Source organism: Meleagris gallopavo, chromosome 10 (genome assembly GCF_000146605.3).
Source record: "Meleagris gallopavo isolate NT-WF06-2002-E0010 breed Aviagen turkey brand Nicholas breeding stock chromosome 10, Turkey_5.1, whole genome shotgun sequence".
Classification (NCBI taxonomy): Eukaryota; Metazoa; Chordata; class Aves; order Galliformes; family Phasianidae; genus Meleagris; species Meleagris gallopavo.
In genome coordinates, this window is record NC_015020.2 from 8435854 (window position 1) to 8456019 (window position 20166).

Here is a 20166-nt window from a genome sequence, read left to right on the forward strand (position 1 = left end):
AGCTGTGAGGTACACACCTTTTATTTCCTTTTATTTTCCTTTTATTGTGCCAAAGTTGAGCTGAATGCAGACAGCCTGCTATATTTGTTCATGGAGCGCTTTGGGGATATGCATGTGAAAAATGCATATTTAATAGGCTTAGTACAGGATTTTGCGTTCACATTAGTTCTGTGTTTGGTTCTATCACTGTAGTGGAAATGCTAAGTCATGCCTGAGCAGATGATTGTGCACCTGGTAGGAAGGTGGGGCCAACCCAGGGGAGCTCAGGTGCATGCAATGTACCTGGGTGACTGGAGGGGGTTGGAGCCAAGATGCACCCCTTCCCAGATGTCATTTAAGGCCTGGCGGTGGAAGCAAGGGCATCTCTTGCTACAGATCTATGCTTACCTGAGGCCTTCCAAAGGTAAGCAATTCTTTTCTTTATTTTTGCTGCATTTGGGCATGTCACCATCAGTCCCTTGTTGTCTTTGGAAGATTGACAGTCTTCCAGACGTGTGTGCTGAATGGATGAATTCTCCTGATCTTGATAAGGTTTCTAGGAAAAGTTGACCTGCAGTAACTTCTAATGTTCATTATTTGGGGCTTGTCTGGAGGTCCCTTCTGATTCCCAGGAAGTAGTGCTTAGAACTAACAAGGAAGGGAGATACTCTTGCAAAGGTTAATGCTGTGAATAGTCATAGGTGTTTACTGGTGATTAAGTTCAAGAAAAATTGTTCAGCTATGTTGTATACAGTGTGCACTAGAGATGAAAATAATGCCGAGATTCCAAAGTGGTGATAAGAGCAGCCTTTAGAGCACTCATTTCCTGTATTTATCATTTGAACCCTGCTGGCCATGTATGAAGTACTTTAGCCTTGCGGTGCAGTACAGCAACACTCTCCATTGCCTTCTTAAGAAACTACTGGAAGGATTGTTTTAGTCAGCAACATTTAGTCAGAAGAGAAGCAATACTGCTAGAATAAGTACCTTTTCTGTTAAAGATAATCCCGTGTGTGTCTGAAATGTAAGTGCAATTCAGCTTCTGTTTCTGAAGTTAGAAAGCAGTGTATTTCAAATGCCATTATTGCCTATGGGGCAGGCAGAACACTTGTTCTTATGTGTGGGAGTTTGTTAGAAAAAAATAAACAAGATTCTGAAAAGAAGAATTTGTGGGAAAATAGTATGTATGTTTGAGTCTTACTGTGCATAGTTTAGTTCTCTGATAACAGTGACTTCTCACTGTTGATTATAGGTACCAATTCAAATAGACTATTTACTTCATGTGGCATTTGGGAACTTACATTCAGGGCTCTTTGCTTTAATCTGTTTGGGATGATTTATAACACAGTTACTACTGTTATATTTAGTAGCTGGACCAGATTAATTGCTTTACGTTGCCTTGGGAGTTCAGCATGTGGCTGAGATGTTTGTCTTTGGGAGAAGCGGAGCTAGCTGCTACACTGTTGATGGTCTGGTCCTTTTCACTTCATTTTAATCCTGTGTCACAAAGCTATTGATTCCTTGAAAACTGGAAGGCAAAAATATCACAGGTAAACTTCATGTTCAATCTATAATAAGGAAGTAGAAGCTTACAGTGTGAAAAGGCATAGCGTTCTGGCCTGTAGAGGCCTTTCTTCTGTACCCTTTTCTTCCTCATCTGAAAACAGATCCAAAAAAGGAGTTGTCTTCACAGCAGTGAATTTCCAATACTTGCCGTGAGTGGAATTCAGAACTGTGTGTTAGGTGTGTGGGCTGCTTGTGAGATTCGTGGACATAACCGGGGCTTGGGAGCAGGAGCTGTGAGCAGCCTGTGTACACTACACTGCACAAACAATTAGTCATTAAGGATACCCCAGAAACAGCAATGGATCTTGCAGATTTTTGCTGGCGGAGGTTAAACGTTAAGATACAGAAACAGCTGTGCATTGTCCTGCGGAGGTGAAGTGTCTCACTGCTGGTGCTCTGCTTCTGGGCCCAGGGATCTCCCACCATTCAGTGTAGCCGTGGGACTAGGAGGCGGTGTGAGGAAAGCTTCTCGAGTCTGGCTGGTATTCCTGCTCTGATTCTGTGTGCTGCTTCATTTCATCATCTTGGGGGTAGATGAGGTTTTAAATTATGTACTGAAGTTATGTTTTAAAGAGAAAGGGCATCTCATCACCCTATCCATGTGTTGGCCTGGGGAGGGTTAGGTTTTAATGGCTTCCAATCGCATCTTAACTTCCTTTCTCTGAAAATCTTGTGGTTTTTTTTTTTTTGTCATTGGACTTGTTACCGTATGTTTTGTTTCCTGCTCCTGCATACCTGCATGGTATTTTGCAGACAAAACTCTTGGCTTTCTACTGAATAACTTGTGTTCTCCCTCTGTTGGCTGCGTTCCTGTTATTAGTTTTTTTTTTTAATCATTTGATACTTCTTATCATCCGTACCTAAGACTGAACTAAAATGAGATGTGAGCTAATGCAGTAACTCACTGTTGCCAGAAGGAAGATGTTCATTTCCCCCTGATCTCTCCCTTGTCTCCCACCTCTGCCCTTGCTCAGCAGACCAAAGGCTCTGGCAGCCTCCCCTGTGCCTCACTCAGCATGTGTTGCTTGTGGAGTGTGCGCCTGGCTGCATTTGGGGCTGAACCAGCTCAGCAAATGTTCTGGAGTGGTCAGGATGGCTAAGCAGGATCACGTGGAAGGGAAAGGAAGACCTTAAGTGTTTGTGAGTTGTTAGATTGGCTTTGTGCTTGAGGTGTAATTTGACCAGAGATTTAACTGATGTAAGTTAGGGCTGCTCTGTCCCCCGCTGCATCTTCCTGTCTCTTTTCTGCTATCACAATTCCATCCTTGTGTCTGCAAGGGGAAAGATTTGAAGAACTGATCTGGAGGAAAAAATAGAGTTGCCTGACAGGGTCAGTTTGTGACTGGTCCAGTAAAGGAACACTGGTTCCTCCCCGGGCAGGAAGCAGGGCCTGGCGTGTGTGGCTGGGGGGAGGGAGGAAGGTGGCTGTGCCCCAGGGATGACTGCTGTCCTTGTGTGCACCGAGGGCCTGTTCTGCTGGTAGTGGTGTGGTCAAGTGCTGTGTGTGAATTGAGATTGCATCACAGGGAAGACGTTTGAAGGCAATGAAGTATTTCCTTTGTAACTGGCTACTCCGTATGAGGAAATGGCAGTTAGATTTTTTAGTGGGTGAACATAAACCAAAAAATGAGGCTCATCCTCAGTCAGTTGTCATGAGATAGTCAACAGTTGGAAAAAGGGCGAGTCAGTGCAAGTGCAGCCCTTTGGGAGCAGCTGGGAAGATAAGGAATCTACCTGCCTGACACAACTGGCAAGGAGAGGGAGGAGAAAAGAAAATCCTTGTTACATTGTGCCGGTGGTGGAAGAGGAAGAGGGATGGGCCTGTGAGGTGTGGCCTTTTTTCTGGGTATTGACAGGGAGCTTCTGGGAGCTGGGCAACAACAGTGGCTGGAACCTGTGCTTTCAGGGTCAGAATCAAGAGTGCCTGATGAATTCGGGTGGATGGATGGATGAGAGAACTGTATGTGATCTATATATATATATAAAATATAATAATAATATATAAATATAATATAATAATAATATACAAATATATTATTTTTAAGTAATTAAAAAGGTAATTTAATATGTGTATGCTGGCTTCTGCTCAAATTGCTCTTGCAAAAACCAGCACTTATCCCAGCTTAACAGTGCATGTTTGACTGCTTGGAGTGGACATGTTACTCCTTGTGAGTAGGGAACAAAACATTTAAGCTCAAATTCATTTTGTTGAATGCTTTAAGTAAAAACAAAGAGTAGTTCCTTCCACATAGGTAGATAATTAATAACTACTTTTATCTCAACAAATGCTGATAACTTGTTTTGTCCTCCACTTTCAAGATTGTCCTCACAGAGCTGCCATCCTACAGGGAGAGTTCAGTTGATAGTATATTCAAAATACAACTCTCAGAAGCACTTTATAAGGTAATCCTACTTGTGTATATGCATCTATATTCAATCATATTTACCACTTAAGATGTCACAAATAGTTTTTCTTCTGGTACTGATGCTTCTGTAGAGAATTTACCAATGAATGTGGTTTTGTCACACTGTAGACATTTTTTATATTGTGAAACAAATGTTTCATTTTAACCACCATCAGCTAGTAATAGTAACCATTCTGTATGTCTATATGCATAATTTATAAATGATTATGGATAGATGTATATGTGTGTATTTATGTTGTAATGCATATGTATAATGTGTGTCTCTATGTGTTCAGGTATATAATGCACGTTAGTTGGGGTAAATTAGAGACTCCCCTGTGCTGATGATTAACCTGCTCTTCCAGTGTGGAGTTGACTTTATTCCTTGCTGATTAAGGCCTTGATCTTCTTGGCAGAGTTTGAATGAGTGTCAACTTAAATGCATTTTGCTTTATTAATACTTATATCCAACTTTGCTGTTGAAGGAGCGCAAAAAAAGAAATTGGTGTGGTCAAATATTTATTCATCAAGTGAATGAGTAGTTCAAATAATCAGTAAGCCATTAAATAAATGATAAGCATCAAATAAGCATTTTGCAGACTGTATGTTTCTCATAATCTGTTAATAGCAGCAAAACCAGTGAAAAGTATAGTAAGTTTGAGCTGGGCAGAGCAAAGGACCTGGAAGAGAGGAGTGGATGATGGTAGAATTGTTTATTGCTAATTATTTAGTATTGTATTTGTTGTAAATGCTTCTTAGGGAAGTAGGAAGATATGAAAAAGGTTCTAGGAAGGATTAGTTAGCAATGGATGTGTGCAGTGTCACTGTTTGTATGTTGGACTGACAGCCTTGGAAAATTTGCGGTTTACTGAAGCTGCCTGGGCATGAATTTGTCCAGAAGCCTAATGGGTTTATTGCAAATATAAGTATATGAAAACCCATGTTACAGGCAATGTTTGTGTATTTTGATCTTTACAAGAGAAAGTGCAGAGTCCTCAATGCAGTTGAATGGTCCTTCTGGCACCTGCCCACCTTCCAGCCCCCAACTCTGGCTGTGGGAGTGCAGCCCCCTCACTGCTGTTCAATGCTATCACACCTGGTTCTTCTGGTGCCCGAGCTAATGCTGAAACTTCTTGCTCCAACATCAGCAGCCCTGAGCTTTCAGTTTGGCACGGGGTTGTTAAGTTCTGTGTAAGCCTGGCATCAGCTGCCTTGTGCAAGTCTTGCAAGCCTTGGCTGCTGTCCAGTAGCGCTTGAGCAGGAAACAGGAGGTAGTTTTTTGATTGTACTTTGTTCGTAAGCCTCAAGCATAACCAGTTGCAGTGGAGCAGCATTGATTGGCTTTTATTCCTTTTGTTTTTTAAAACATTTCAAGTGTTCCAGCATATTTAATGATTTCTAATGCTTTTTTAAAGCTGACTCTGCAACTCTGTGAGTGGATAGAGTAGTAGCATGTGCATGTATAACTGCATTCCATTTTCTTGACCTATGTTAAGAATAATTTAATGACAAGACACTAGAAAATTCATTAAGATCTCCTGCATTTCATGTTAAGTAGACCCATATTAATTATGATTCTTAGAATCCCAGTGGTATGGAGATGGGTGAATAATTTCTTGAAATGTATGTTAACGCATTGGGTTTCATCTTCCACTTCAATATTTGGAAGAGGAGGGGAGAAAAACAAACAAAACCTCAAGCAATCTGAAGTAAGAGAGCAGACCTCTCTTACTTGGGTGTTTTCTTTTTTATGCCTTTTGGAGGTGCTTGGATGGAACAAGGACTTGAGGGCTTGGGACACATTAGCATTCTAAGAGTAGCTTGTGAGAGTACTGCCTGTGTGCTGCTGTACTCTGTCTTCTGATGCTGTCAGCAGTAGATGGGTGCTGAGGAAGGTGTGCCAGTGTGACTGGCCCAGCAAGGTGCGGCTGTTTGGAAATGTATGGCCATTGTTTCCACCGTACTGTTCTTTGGTTTCAACCAGGCTGACTAGTTTAGGCCACTACGATTTGCCATTTGAAGTGCTTAGTAGACGCAGAAGAATCCAACTTCCGGACCTAAAAGTAGAGTGTATATGTGGTGTTAAATGGACCTCGGCCCTCTAGAAGCCATCATCCTTTAGAAAAACAAGCAAACAAAACCAAACAATGAGTAAAACTAAAGGAACTTATTAAAAAAAAAAAACCCTAAAAATACCTGCCTTGATTGACAGTGCAATCCAGAATTAAGCAAAGGACATGGCATCCTTTTTGAAAAGGAACTGAAGTAACTGTACCTGACCAGCACGTTGTGAGCAGTGTAAATTTGTGCTGCTGTGTTAGCAGTTATGTGGAGTACTTAAATCTATGACTAACATTTTCCACACTCGATAATCCTTTGATTGAAGTGTATTTATATTTTTGAAGTGTAGATGTTGTTTATTCTTCAACATCAGTTACTGAATGTCTCCATGTAAGGTCCAAAACTAAAAAATCATAGTCTGTAGCATGTAGTACTGGAAGCCACATATTGCTGTGGCCAATGGTGATGTTTTCTACAGGAATGTGCTGTATTTTTTTGTTGTAGTACTGCCATCTGTTAAGACAAGGACATTAGTGTCTGAATTCTGGCAAATATATTTCAATTTTTTATGGACTTTGAGCTATGAAAATAGCATTTGAAAAGGTACATTTAATGCAATTAGGCAGTGTGTAACACTTGGTTTCCTGAGATAACTTCTTCCTGTTTGTGAAGACTTAGTTGTGGTGAAGAAAAAAGTTGCAAGGATTTCACATTTTTCCCAGGTACCTTTTTCTTCTTTACAAGTGTTATTTAAAAAAATCCTCCAGCGTGATGTAGCAGAGAACTGGTTGGTGCAGAGGGACAGGCTGTCTGCTTTGGTTTCTGTAAGAGTCATTGGTAGTCTCACCTGTTAGTTAGAGGCCAGTGCACACCAAGTGGAAGAGTAGCTGTGCTATACAGCGTAAGGCACGTACTGCTGAAGCAGAAGGTGAGGCTGTACGTGTGCCTTCCTGCTACTCCAGCTATTACTTGCCTGCAGTTTTGTTTAATTTCTCAGGAACTCTGGGTTATTTATTAAAACTGAAATTCTCAGTCTACCTATTGGTCTTGCCTATGCTGTGTTCCCATGTTTACATCATTTAAATCTGAATCAGCTTTCCTGATTGTGGGTATTTGTCTATTGCACTGCACACCATTCCCCTCTTCATTGCACTGCATGGCATTCAGCAGTGCTCTGTCACCCTCGGCCCCCCGCCCTGCTCTTCTGAGAGTAATGAAGACTTTAATTGAATACATCTTTATGAGTCATGTGGTGAAGACGGGGAGGCATTTATTCCTACATGATTAGCGTAAGCACATTTGGAAATATTAGTCAGATTTGGCATTTTGGGTGCTAGTGGTGTTGCTGCTTTGCCTCTCACTTCATCTGTTGGTGGTTTTCCGTGAGCCACTGTGTCTGGAGGTGGTAGATTTGCAGAGGGAGGTCCTCATAGGACTTGCTTCAAGAAGAAATTGTTATGTTTAAATGCTTGCATTTGCGTTTTAGTTTTGAGTGCTAACTACTTGGCAGCATTTTCAGCATCATTTCACTAGTAAATTATAACATAAAAACATCTCTAGAAAAATAGAAATTATCATCTGTAATTTAAATACAAATAAGTATTACTCTGCTATATTTTGACCTTTGGAGTTGATTGTCGAGGTGAAAGGCATGCCTCTCTGTGAAAACAGTCTTCAAGCAGCAAAATCTAATTCTTGCCTGTGTTGAGAAACGGTACAAGAGATGAGTTTTGCACCCTGACCATTTTGTGTGATCAAAATGCCAAATTACTCTAAAATACAAATCTGTCATGCAGTCTTCGAAGACAAAAAAAAAAAAAGTAGAAGGAATAAAAGCACTTCAGTATATGGATGTAAATCATTGATCTCTACTTTTCCTCTACAAAAGCAACAAAAGAACCTCAGAAGTTAATATATCTTTCTTGCTTACTGTGGTAGAACGTGTTTGTTACCTCTTCAGTTCTTCATTTCATTGTAAAAGCAAGCAACGAGGTGCAGTCTTGTGCTAAGTAAGTTTTTCAGCGTGGTTGTGTCACCATGGCAGGGAGGCTGCCAGGGGATGTGGTGGAGCCTGGAGAAGGCAGTCAGTGCTGGCATCCTGCAGCTGGCTGGGAAGTTGCAAGTTGCAGAGTTATGCAGCATCTGTCCACCAGCTGTTTCCTTATTTGTCTCCTCTCTATTATTTTTAGAAATCTTGCTATTTCTACTTCGTTTACTTTGCCTGTTGCATCAGTTTGATCGCACGTTTTCTGCTGACCTGCCTGAAATTGCTTTTTTGGATTTCTTTTATCTTTGTATTAATCACGGCTAATAGGGAAATCTAAGTCCAAAACTGTATCCTTGATGAAGAAATACTATGAATACGAAGAGGAAGCTGCTGTGAGCCCTGATTGCTGTGGCGCTGGGAGTGGGTAGTGGTACTGAGATGGGTGGGATGCCTGCTTTGATGGGAGTGAGGACAAATAGTGATTGGCTGTGTGTGTCCTGCCTGCTGATCAGCTCACTGCTGCAGTGTGGCAAGAAACTTTGCAAAGCTGCTCAGCGATGACTTGATCCATTAGCTGTATGAGCAGGGTGATGCTGTAAGAGTGGTGTTACTGTGAACACAAGTAGTTTGTTAGGATTTCTTAAATGTTTTGCAATAAGCCCTAAAAAACTTTGTCTAAGGTTCCCTGTTTTCTCTTGGGAGCTATTTCAACTCTTATAACAGTGTCAAAAGGAATTACTGGGAAGATTTATTTTGTGTCTATGTTTTAAAGGAGATAGTAGCTTGCATGTTTTCATGCTGAACTTCAGTTTAATGCTAGGTGAAAATCTTGTGTGATAGTTGTAGAGTAAGGTGTGTGGGACATGAATAGCTCTGTGTGCAGGTGGGCATGCTTGCAGTGTTTGAAGTATACAGATTTATCTGAATAAAATTATCTTAGGAATTTTCCTGGTGGTAAAGATTTAAGAGTTACCAGAAGTGAACTTCCAGGATTGGAAACAGGAAGTAAATCAGTCGGACACCAAAAAGCTGGAATAGTTTTGCAGTCAGATGTAACTCTCATTAATCTGGAAGCCTTGCCAGGTTTGATCAAGTGGCAGATGGCAGTGCTTTGTGTTTGTGTGTGTTGAAACAGTTGCTGAGGGGTTTCCTCTTGTGTAAGACTTGGTTCTGTTGCTTGGGTTCAAGGCTACTGGTGAGGCTTCTGTTGTATTCTTCTGAGCAGAGAGAGCGCGATGCTCCTTGTAGGCACCAGTAAAACTGGATGCTGCACCAGTCTAGTTGGACGCTGCACCTGCTTCCCTGCCTCTGCTTGCCTACCATATAAAATCTGTGGATAAATTAGTAGAGCTTAAACAGCATGTGTACAGTTGTAACTCTTCTGCTGCTCTGCTATTTCCTGCTCTTCCTAGAGGTCTAAGCTGCTGGCCTCAGATGTTTGTAGTTTGACAAAGGCCTGGCGCCTCTGAAGAGTGGTGAGTTGCTGCAGCTTCCATCAGACAGGGCCTTTTGCTCTGGCCTTCCAAGTGTTTGAAGCCTGTCCAGTATTTTCACATATGTTTTATAGAACAGCTATAAAGAGGATTGAAGACAAGTCAACTTCCTTCTGCAAATTGCAGAACTGGAGTAGTTAGATGTTGGTAAACTTAAGAATGCTAATGAGAATATTAGTTCTTCAATTTCATTGCTGGCTTTGTTGTTTGTAAATTACAGCATAATTGGATTACAGTGTAATGACTTGTTTATGTTTCTCTTTTCAGGCCTCGAAGGACACAGGACGCCTGACAGAATGGATGAGCAGTCACAAGGCATGCAGGGGCCCACAGCTCCGCCATTTCAGCCACAGGTATCTTTTTTTTTTTTCTGAACAGTTACTCAAGAACAGAGGCTAATGTTTCTTAAATAGAGAAATTAGGAAACATTATTCCTTACGGAGAGAGAAGGAAGGTTTGAAGAGGTATAATGTAATTTTGGTGATCTTGAAATACAGTTGATAGTCTCATATTTGATAGAAAACGTTTGTTTTTTCTTTTACTGTATTACCACTCCACTACCATGGAGTGGGACAAAGAGGGAAAGGTAAAGGCAGTAGTTTTCCTGAGAGGTGATGAAGTGTCAAACACTCCATGCTTCAAAATGAGGACAGAATTGCTTTGCTTATTTTGGACGTATCTTCAACTTGCTTTTCGTACACCTCCCAGTGATGTGAATTAGAGCCTTTCCCTATTGAAACCAGCCAGGAGAAATTCTCAGCAGATGTAGTTCTACTAGAAGGAAGATGTGTAAGAAATGTAGTCTTGGAATATTTGTTGGTAGAAGGAAGGATAAAGCTGATCTGTTGACATACGTTACCGGGGTATTGCTGTTTGACAGTTTTAGGAGATAATGTTTGTACAAGACTACAAGAACCTGTGGTGGTGTTACTTATAGTATTTACTGTGGCAGCAATTCAAAAGTAAAAGCTGTATTGTTTTTTTTCTGAAGCTGAAGCCCGTGTTTATAGTTCTTGTTAACAGAATAGATTATAGCCAGTGAAGTACACAAGTTACCCTATGAGTACACACATTCCTGTGAAAGTGCATTTTTGAGGACCGATTCAATTTGGAAATACTACTCTCACCTAGAAATTCAATTTAGGAATTCATGCTAGTAAAATAGCCTTTCAGTTTTACTGTTACAAGGAGTATAAGTGGTCTATGTGAAGTAGTTTCCCTCTTGATCATTAGAATATTTGAATTGCTGTGATGAAATTCTTTTTGCATTTAAGCTGAATCTGCAAATAATAGGAGGTCTTATGGAAGTTATTTATTTACTGTTCAGTCCAGATCAATCTTTGTCTTGTTGTAGTGCTCTGCCACACACAGAAATGGAGCAGTGTTGAGGAGCTTGTAGTAGTCACAGGATCGTAGAATGATTAAGGTTGGAAAAGACCTCTAAGATCATCTGGTCCAATTGTCCACTAAACCATATGTCCCTCAGTACAACATCCAAACGTTTCTTCAGTACCTCCAGGAACAGTGACTCCACCACCTCCCTGGGCAGTCCATTCCAGTGTCCAATTGCTCTTTAAGCAAAGTTTTTCATAATATCCAGCCTGAACCTCCCCTGGCACAACTTAAGGCCATTTTCCCACCTTGCTGTTAGAGAAGAGGCCATTCCCTGCCTTGCCGCAGCCTCCTTACAAGGAGTTGTCAAGAACAGTAAGGTCCCCCCTGAGCTGCTGCTTCTCTGAAGGAGGTTGAGAACCTCCTGCAGAGGCTTGCACACAAGAGGAACTGGTGTGGGTTGTTCACTGGGAGCACTGTACGATGTGAGAGTTGATGAATAAAGACTTGACTGGTTTCTTCAGTGGTCTTGGGTTTCTGACATCTGCTATGTTATTGTCTGCCTCCCTTGCTCACTACTGGAGTTCAGTGCTACTTTATGGGATGTTAGATGCTTTTGAATCATTGAGATGATAATTGCACACAAATGGAAAAGTTTGAAATATAGCGCATCTCTTTGATGAGAGCGCCTGCTTAGCATAGTGCTAGAAGTTAAGCGAATCCTTGCGTTTCTGTGGCCTTTACCCAAGTATGCTTTGCCTTGTTGGCAAAAGCGTGTGCTGGTGCTTTTCTGAGGCTGAAACCGGTCTGAGTGCTATGGTGTCTGCTTAAGATTGTCTTCAATTATTTGTCTTACAAATGAGCTCTTGAGGCCTTGAGTAATTAGTGTATAACCCTGTTTCTCTTAATTCTTTCTAGTAGAAAATTTTAAACTGATATTCTCCCTACCTGCTACTTCTTCCGTGCTCAAGATTATAACTGAATATATAGCTGAGAAATTAAATGTACAGAAGAGTACTCAAAACAGAAAAAAATATTCTTGCAGTTTTAGTACACCGATTGGCTTGAAGTTTAGCAAATGAACTGGAGACGAGGAAGCAACTCATTGATTATTTTGATGTTGTAAGACAGATTATCTCTTGCATGGGAGTTGAAATATTCCAAGCGCCCCCTGATTTACTCAGTGAATAAAATGTAATGTGATCATTAGTGAAGTGTATATAATCTGCTCTGTTATGGTCTCGGACCGAAAGAAGTCTTCCTCCTGCACGGGCTCATTTCTCTACAAATTGCACTGCGGCCGGGCGAGACCCAGTGGTGGTTGGAGATGTGCAGCTATGTTGCTTCTCATGTCAGCTCTCCACATCTAAATTGTATGACAGGACAAGGGAGCAGATGAGACAAGCTGTCACTCAGCCACGCTGCCCTTTGAAGAAAGGCCATGGGGGGGAAAAGGTGCCGCAAATGGGCTGTGAAGTTTACATACACTGCCCACTGTTAAACAGATTACCTCTAATGAAGTGTCTAATGCTCAGGCCATATCAGCCTAATCCTTGGTGGCAGTTCATCCCTCAACTGCCAAAAAACACGGCCCTCTGGCCCTCTCTCGCCACTCCGGCCGCCAAGCACAGGGAGGTGCCCGGTCTTAATAAAGCAAGACAGTGTGCGATCTGACATGCAAATGTAGGTCATTGCATATGTAAATGTGTGATTACAAACCTGCATGCCAAAACACATTAGTGAGACTTTGCTCTCAGCATGCGGTTGTCACACTGCCTTAGTGGTTCACGCTAATATTTGTCAAGTTACTGTGCAGACAGAGGCTGCGACTCCCAATTCAAATGGGAGGTGCACAATACTTTTCAAATATAGCCTGTTTTAACACTAGCTTACAGCTCTGCGTAGAGAATTTTAAATCTTGGTGTGCAACTTTAGACGTTTTCCCTAAAAGCGCCATAAATATCTCATTAAGCTAGGTCTTTTGATGTAGACTGCATTCATGCAGTATTGCTACTTTTGCCAAAACGAGAGCCCTAATATTTTGACTTATGGAGCAACAGAAGTATCTATAAAAACACATTGTATAGTTACGTAAGTATCTGCATAAGTATCCTGTTATGCAAACCGATCCCTTATTGCTTCTATTACCCTTTTAAATATATTGCAACACTTTTTAATTCTCGTCAAAGAAAATAGTACAATGAATGCTTTCATTAGAACGTATTATTACTTTGGAACAGTTTAGGTTCTAATATAATAGAATAAAGCAAATTTAATTGTTTAAACTATATGTTTTCAGACAACTCTTTACACCCTTCTGTGATTACAGAATCACAGAATGGCCAGGGTTGGAAAGGACCTCAAGGATCATGAATCTCCAACTTCCCTGTCTTACTGAATTAAATACAACACTTAAAGCTGTGTGTTTTTGAGGATTGGGATCTCTGTGTAGTAAGTATCTGTTTCTGCAAGTGATGCTAACTTCTTTGTAATGTTTGTTCTAGAAAGCCTTGCGACCTGATATGGGCTATAATACACTTGCCAATTTCCGAATAGAGAAAAAGATTGGCCGTGGCCAGTTTAGTGAAGTTTACAGAGCAACCTGCCTGTTGGATGGGGTACCAGTAGCACTAAAGAAGGTTCAGGTAAGGATGGCTTTACTCTTAGTACACATCAAGTATAAGCCTAGCAGTGATTAGCAGTGATTTATAGGTACTCAAAAGTATAAAGTTAAATTTGAAAGACACGCTGTTTGGATGTGACGTTAATGAATTTCTAAATGCTTAACATCTAGATAGTAAGAAATCAAGAGTTTTCAAATTTTATGACGTGATTTAATACAGAATTGTACAAACTGGAAACGTGATTCAGTGTTGCTGGGAGCTGATGCTGTTTGAAAGTAATTTTCAGGTAGCAATCATGCTCCAAAAGTGCTTAAATCAAATAAGATGTATACATAGTCAACCTTGTCAAAATTGAAATGAATTCTTGTTTTAAAGGATTTGAGTATTACCTAGAACATAAATGAACCAGAAACTGTGCTTCAAGGCATAGCTCAGTGCTTCCTTCAGTCTGCAGGACACAGCTGATTTCAGATTAATCTTTTCATGAATAATACATCTATGTTCAGGACCCTACTTAATAAATAAATGCAACTGCACATTGGAATTAAGTGAATTACATTGGTCAAAATTTGTGTGTTCTCAAGGGCCCAAATGTTTCCATGATTTAATGCTTAAACAGTAGTGCAACAGCAGTTCTGTTGGAAAAGATGGAAGAGCAGTAAACTGATAAAGTTACTGATGCCAGGAAACATGATGAACATGTAAGTCTTAGCATAAGGCACTAGGAGGACTGATTGTTCTTGGTGAATAGATATTTTTTTACAAATAACAACTTTATGTTATGATTTTAGTGGAAAAAGTCTTGCTTTTTTTATTGTCATGCAAACAAAAGACAGCTTGATCTGAGTGTTAAGTATTATTTCTAGTCTGTTTTGTTTGGAGTGACTTATTGATCTTTATTCTAAAACTGTTCCCCTTAAAAATACTCTATTGGATTTTCTTTAAAAATTCATTGGCAATTTGTGTACTTTTGAAATTGAAACTTAAATTGTCACTGCAGTACTGATCTCTTGAGAGATACCAAGCTTATTACTGGAGGGAGGGTTGCGATCAGTCCCAAAGGATGTTTAGTTACATTAATTTCTTGCAAAACAACGTGTGTCAAGTTTCAGAGACCATTTTCTAGTGCTTTTTGGAATTTAATAATTTTTATTTTGCTGTGCTAATGCGTGTGCTGTAAATTTCTCTGCCATATCGTGACTTCCTGTTCCATTTCCATGATTTCTTCTGCTTTGCAGAACTATGATGCAGGGTGAGAATGGGCAGTCGTTTAGAGGGGGGAAAAAAAAAGGCTTGGTTCCCCCTTCTGGGAAAACTGCCAGATATATACCACTTGAAAAGCTGAAATATATTCTAAGAACTTTGATCAACAGTCTTAAAACATTAGGCTAATTCTTCCTTCGTTTTCAGTGCATGAGAAACCGAAAAGGTCAAATGTGACTTGAAAAGCATGTCAATTAAGGAGGATGTGAATGCCTTGGTGCTTGAAGACAGTCATAAAATCTAGCCTTTCACTGTTAACTATGAAATTTTTATAACAATGTTTGCATTAAGAATACAGAGACATTATAGTGTGTACTATTAATGATATTTCAAGTCAGTGTATAAAGCTGAATTTTCATGTCAGAAAAAAAAAAAAATTGTCTATGAAGAAGACCTCATGCTGTCCTTACCTAGGTGATGACTGAACTATGTAGACTGCTCTGAAAGTAATGCCTGCTAGCAGTTTACATGGAAACGATGAGAGAGAGCACAACTATACTGCTTGATAGAGCTAATTCTCAGCTACAAAACATTCCTGTCAATACGGGCACCACCACGATCTGTGTGTTTTCACTGGTGATGACCAACAGCATGCATGCTATGCCCTGCTTCTGAAGCACAGCATCCACCCACCTCACTTTGCTGCATCCACTGTTTGGTGTCCATAAAATGGTCATCTAGCATCGATAAATATCAATGGGTGCAATTTTTCCCCTGTGGAGGAATTCAGTGACACACCTCTGTTTCATATGCACTTCCATGTCAGATGCCATCATGAAACAGTCTGTCTGCTGCCTTCTGTCACATGGCAATGAAAGGGAACAGTATTGGTGGGAAGGTTTGACTAGCTGCCTCTCATTGCATGGGCCACCACAATAAAATAGAAGACATTACTTTCAGCGCAGCCTTTGCAGCTTCTCTGCTATAGAAACCATCTAATAAATATCTAAAAATAGAATTGGTGGTTAGTAAGAAATGAGTCAAATGTTGCAGCTCTTTTCAAGGGCTTCATCCTAGAGTTATAAGCATCCAATGTAAACTGCTGTTTTTCCTGTAAATGTTCCTGGATAGTGCACATCAGGAGGGCTGATGCTGTGTGATCTGTAAAATCACTTTCCATATGAAGGCTGGGTCCATGTAGAAGACAGTTATTTGAATGGAAGGTGTGATTTGGGTATCCTGTAGGGGGAAGTAAAATAAATATTAACTGTATCATTAATTATTACCAGGAGTTCAAATGTTTTGTGATAGGTCAGATGTGTCATGATCATTAGGTATGGTTGCGTCAGCTTGTGTAGGTGGTATCTAAAGGGGTCCTTTTTGGACAGGAGACCAACTTGTTACTCTGTTTCTGTGGCTTTCCTTAAGATTTTCCTAGAAATGCTATTTTAGATAATCACCGTCAATTCATTATGAAATATGTTTTTAATGTTCTAGTGAGAAGTGATTGCTTTTTAGAGGATTTCCTCTCAGTCTACTCTGTGATGAGGCTTCTTTAAATTTCAGTCACTTTTTTTTAATTTAAAACACCACTTTGTTTGGTGCTTCATTAATGGAAGCTTAGTATAGAGCAAGTGGGAGAAAAAAAACCCTTATTTTTGTCAGGAGAGACATACTCTATTCTCTGTATTTTAGACCTGTGCTTGGTTTTTCCACTTTCCCCCGTTGAGACAATCTCTCTTAAATCCTTTAACTTTGTGTTTAGAAAAGCAAACAAATAAAAAACAGATGGAGATCTGGGCTTTCTTCTGCTTTTCCCTATTTTTTTTTCCCTTTTTCTTCTCACACCGTAAGTACTGCATGCCTGCATTTCTGACTTCTGCAAGTCTTACACCTCCAGCCCTGCTTCGTTTTCCTGGCAAGGCTGAGTCTGTAGTTAATCCCTTTCTGTGGTTCCCTGTTTGTCTTTGCCCACAAGCTCTGCTCTAACTTGCACTTCACCTTTCTTAGAGTTACTGGATCTCAGGATGCTATTTGTTCCAATAAGACTGCCAGTTTTGATTATTATTTATTTATTTTTAATGAAGCTTTCCAACAAGAATGTTTATTTTCTGCTATTAAAATTTTATTTGGCTGCAATATGCACAATATTGATAAATGTTATATTAATGTTATATAAATGTTAATCTACGAAATGGATATTTGTAGAACTTGGTGTGCGCAGAAGCATGCGGTGGTAACATGCTGTGGGAGAAAGGACAAGCAGATGGTGACAGAAACCACACTCACTGAATATTCGTTGTTGCTTCTGAGTCCAGATGCTACAGAGCAGTAGTATTCTTGGTTTGGTTTTCAGCTGATTATGTAGCAGTATGGAAACTATTGAACTTGCAATTGCTTTCTAGTAACTTCAAAAAGAAAACACAAAATGTTGTGTTTTCTTCTGGTTGTATTCTTCTGTGTTTCATTTCTTGGTGTGCTCTTCGCCTCTTCATAATTAGGGTGATGGCATATATAGTAATTTGGTTCTGTCTTTTTCAGTGGATCCCTGCTTTTGAGATGCTGTTGAAATATTATAAAAATAAAGCTAGAATTACAAGACAAATCTTTATTGCTTTACTTTCTTTAATGTTTAAGTAACACTTTGAACCAAAGAAAAATCAGTGAAGATCAACCACAGGTACGTTTTGAATCTAACAGTCTAAATTTGAAGAGCTTCTTGATAACTTTCTGGCTTGATGTTCGAAGCGGACTGAAAGGGCCATGCATGATGAGGAAGCAGCATGTGTTTACTACTACTGTAAATAATCCTGACACGAGAATCATCAGTGCTACATTGTGGGCAGTAACAACTCCAGCTGTCCCTTAATAGAGGAAGGACGCAACTGCTAGGTTCTGGAAGAAATCTTGTCCTTAAAGGATAAAACCTACTCAGCTATCAGTGATTTACAGATGATGTTCTACAGTTATACTTGCTTTATCTCTGATCTTTTTGTCTTGATTCTAGCCAGGAGCCTACAAATACTTGAGAACCAAGACTGGAAATGATATTTTAGAATGTTACAGAATGCCAAAAATGGGAGTCAGTGAGGAGATGATGGGTTCCATGGCACATTATAAACCCAGTCTTTGTCCCACAGAGTATGATCTTGATCAGTTAAATTAGTTAGTCACCTTTTCCACTTCGTTTTTCCCCTATTGCTTGACGTACCACCTTATCCTTCAAGAATGTTAGACTGGACTAACTTTTTTGACAATCGTTCTCAGTGGTATTGGTCTTTGTAAGACGCTCCAGCTATTTCAGCCCTACTGGAAGCATCTGTGTGTCTGTAAACCTTTGCTAGTCCCCTCCCTTCTTTGCTATTGGGCTAAGTCTCTGTCCTTAGAATGGCATATCAGTTACCTTTTGGTGATTTGGTCAGTACATTACCATACAGGCAAGTCTGTGAATGGACAGTTGGTCTTGCTGTACGGGGATATGAACTGCGAAACTAGCATGAACTTAAATACAAGCTGCTTAAAATAGTGTATTTTAAGAATGTAAATATCTGGGCAGTGACTGGAAGGCTATATTTGCTCTATGTGGTATTTCTAAAAATAAACTTTAGGTATTCAGAATATCTCCCGAATCTGCATATTTCAACAGAATTGCAGATTTGTCACGTTTCTGCCTCACGCTGTTCTGCCTTTTCTTCCCTTTCATTCAAAAATCAGAGACCTCTATGTTAGAGGTGTAAACAATGCATCCTTTCATCCAGCACCTAGCATTCATTATTCATTGTGCGTTGTCAGTGGATTGCTACTCCAGGCCTGAATTAGAGATAATTAATCTTAGGAAAGCACTTGTAATTTCACACTTTGCGGAGCACTATTGTCTCAGCACAGCAGTGGCAAAATACTATAATGCTCGTTGTTGCTGTTCAGTATTCTCTCTTAATATTTATGTGCATTCAAGTCTTTATATTGCTTGTTTGTCTGTAGGTTTATGTTGCAGCAAAGATGTTTGTGTTTTGCTTTAGGAATACTTCTAAGGTATCTCTATTTTAAACCAAATTTTAAACAAACGGGTGAAGTAGTCATTTAAATAGTGAGGTTAAAAAGCTCTTTCTTAGTACTGGAGAGGAATTCTTGCAGAAGTGATGGAGGAGCGAGCATTCCTCTTCTAGAGCAGGGGGAGTGAAGTAGGCTCCCATCTTATCATGTTTTGAAAGTGGTGCTATTCGAAATTGACACTGACGCATTCATTTCTACTTGAGAAGTTGAGTTAAATTGGTAGTTGGTGATAGAGCAAATACAATCTGCACTTAGAAGCTAAGGCTTGATGTTTTCCATCTGGTGGCTGTTGTGAAACCTTCTGCCTTGCACAGAGCTTTTGAGCAGCAGTAGGTGCGTGTGTCAGCCTGCATGCAGGAACTGGACTCAGGAAGCTGATTGCACGTATTGCAGCCGCCTTGTTTAGTTTACACATCTGCCTAGGGAACAGTTTGTGTTCTGTGCCTTAAAATAGATCACGAGTGGTTCTGTAAGCACTGGGATCTCCTGACAGCGCTTAATGCTGATGCTTCTAGAATGTGGAAGGAACAGTTTTGGTAAGGGCTTGAAGAGGTCCTCTCGCATTGCTCCAGCTCTGTTTGCTGAACTGCTTTCAGGAATTGCTGGATAGGGTACAGCCTTTGTCACAATGACATTTTGATGATGTTTTGTGAAAACTGATGCATTGGAAAAATATTAAATACAACTTCTGCATATTAATAGGTTTTCCACAGCAAACTGAGTTAGTTACTTTGTAGAAATGTTAGTCTTATCATAGTCCTTGAAAATGAAAATGAGGTTAAAATAATACAAATTTCGGGTACGATTGTGGTTACATTTAGTGCCGTTTGTACAGACTAGTGAGAAGCACCTACAGCCTTAGTTATGCTAATCCCAATGTTGTCAGTGAAGTCAAGAGTTAGTATTTATTGTTAGCCTAACAAATGCCCTGATAATCTAATCGGGATGCACAGGGTTTATTACTGACCAGCTAGACTGCATGTGTGAGCACTGCGTAATTACTACAGTAATTACTGCTGGCTCCCAGCAGTCGCTGTGCAAAAACCTCCTCACAGACCTCCACCACAAGTGCCCAGAGCTCCTTGCTGGGAGGAGGATGGCTGACAGCTCCTTCCTCCTCAGCACTTCTCCACTTTGCTTTGTGCTGGGTGCTTCCAGGCTGTCACTAATACTTTCTGATGGTCCCGAAGATTAATCACTTAGATTTTGTTAGATCTTTATTGTACAAATCTGTCACCTCGCTGTAGCAGTGCAGGTACAGGGAAGACCAGTCACTTGCCTGCTGGGTGTGTGCTGCTATAGCTAAAAGAGAGAGAGAAATTAAGTTTGAGCTGAGAGAAGTGATACTCCTGTGTGGTAATCTGTCTTCTGCAATTCCTGTAGAACAGGTACTCTGATTCCTACCAGCTGCCTCATGTTAGTTTTTGTTAGTTTTGATTTGTGCTTGAAAAGATGTTCTTAAG

The 20166-nt window shown here is 40.2% G+C and overlaps 1 protein-coding gene across 1 annotated transcript in view; it reads left to right on the forward strand.

Moving 5' to 3' along the window:
- Nucleotides 1–312: 312 nt before the first annotated feature.
- LOC100546512 (serine/threonine-protein kinase Nek7-like) overlaps nt 313–20166 on the forward strand; it is a 29345-nt gene continuing 9491 nt past the window's right edge. The window contains exons 1-3 of the mRNA XM_031554958.1: nt 313–403; nt 9759–9844; nt 13328–13468. Coding sequence (XP_031410818.1) covers nt 328–403; nt 9759–9844; nt 13328–13468 — 303 coding nt within the window. The 5' untranslated portion in view covers nt 313–327. The remainder of the gene's footprint in view (nt 404–9758; nt 9845–13327; nt 13469–20166) is intronic.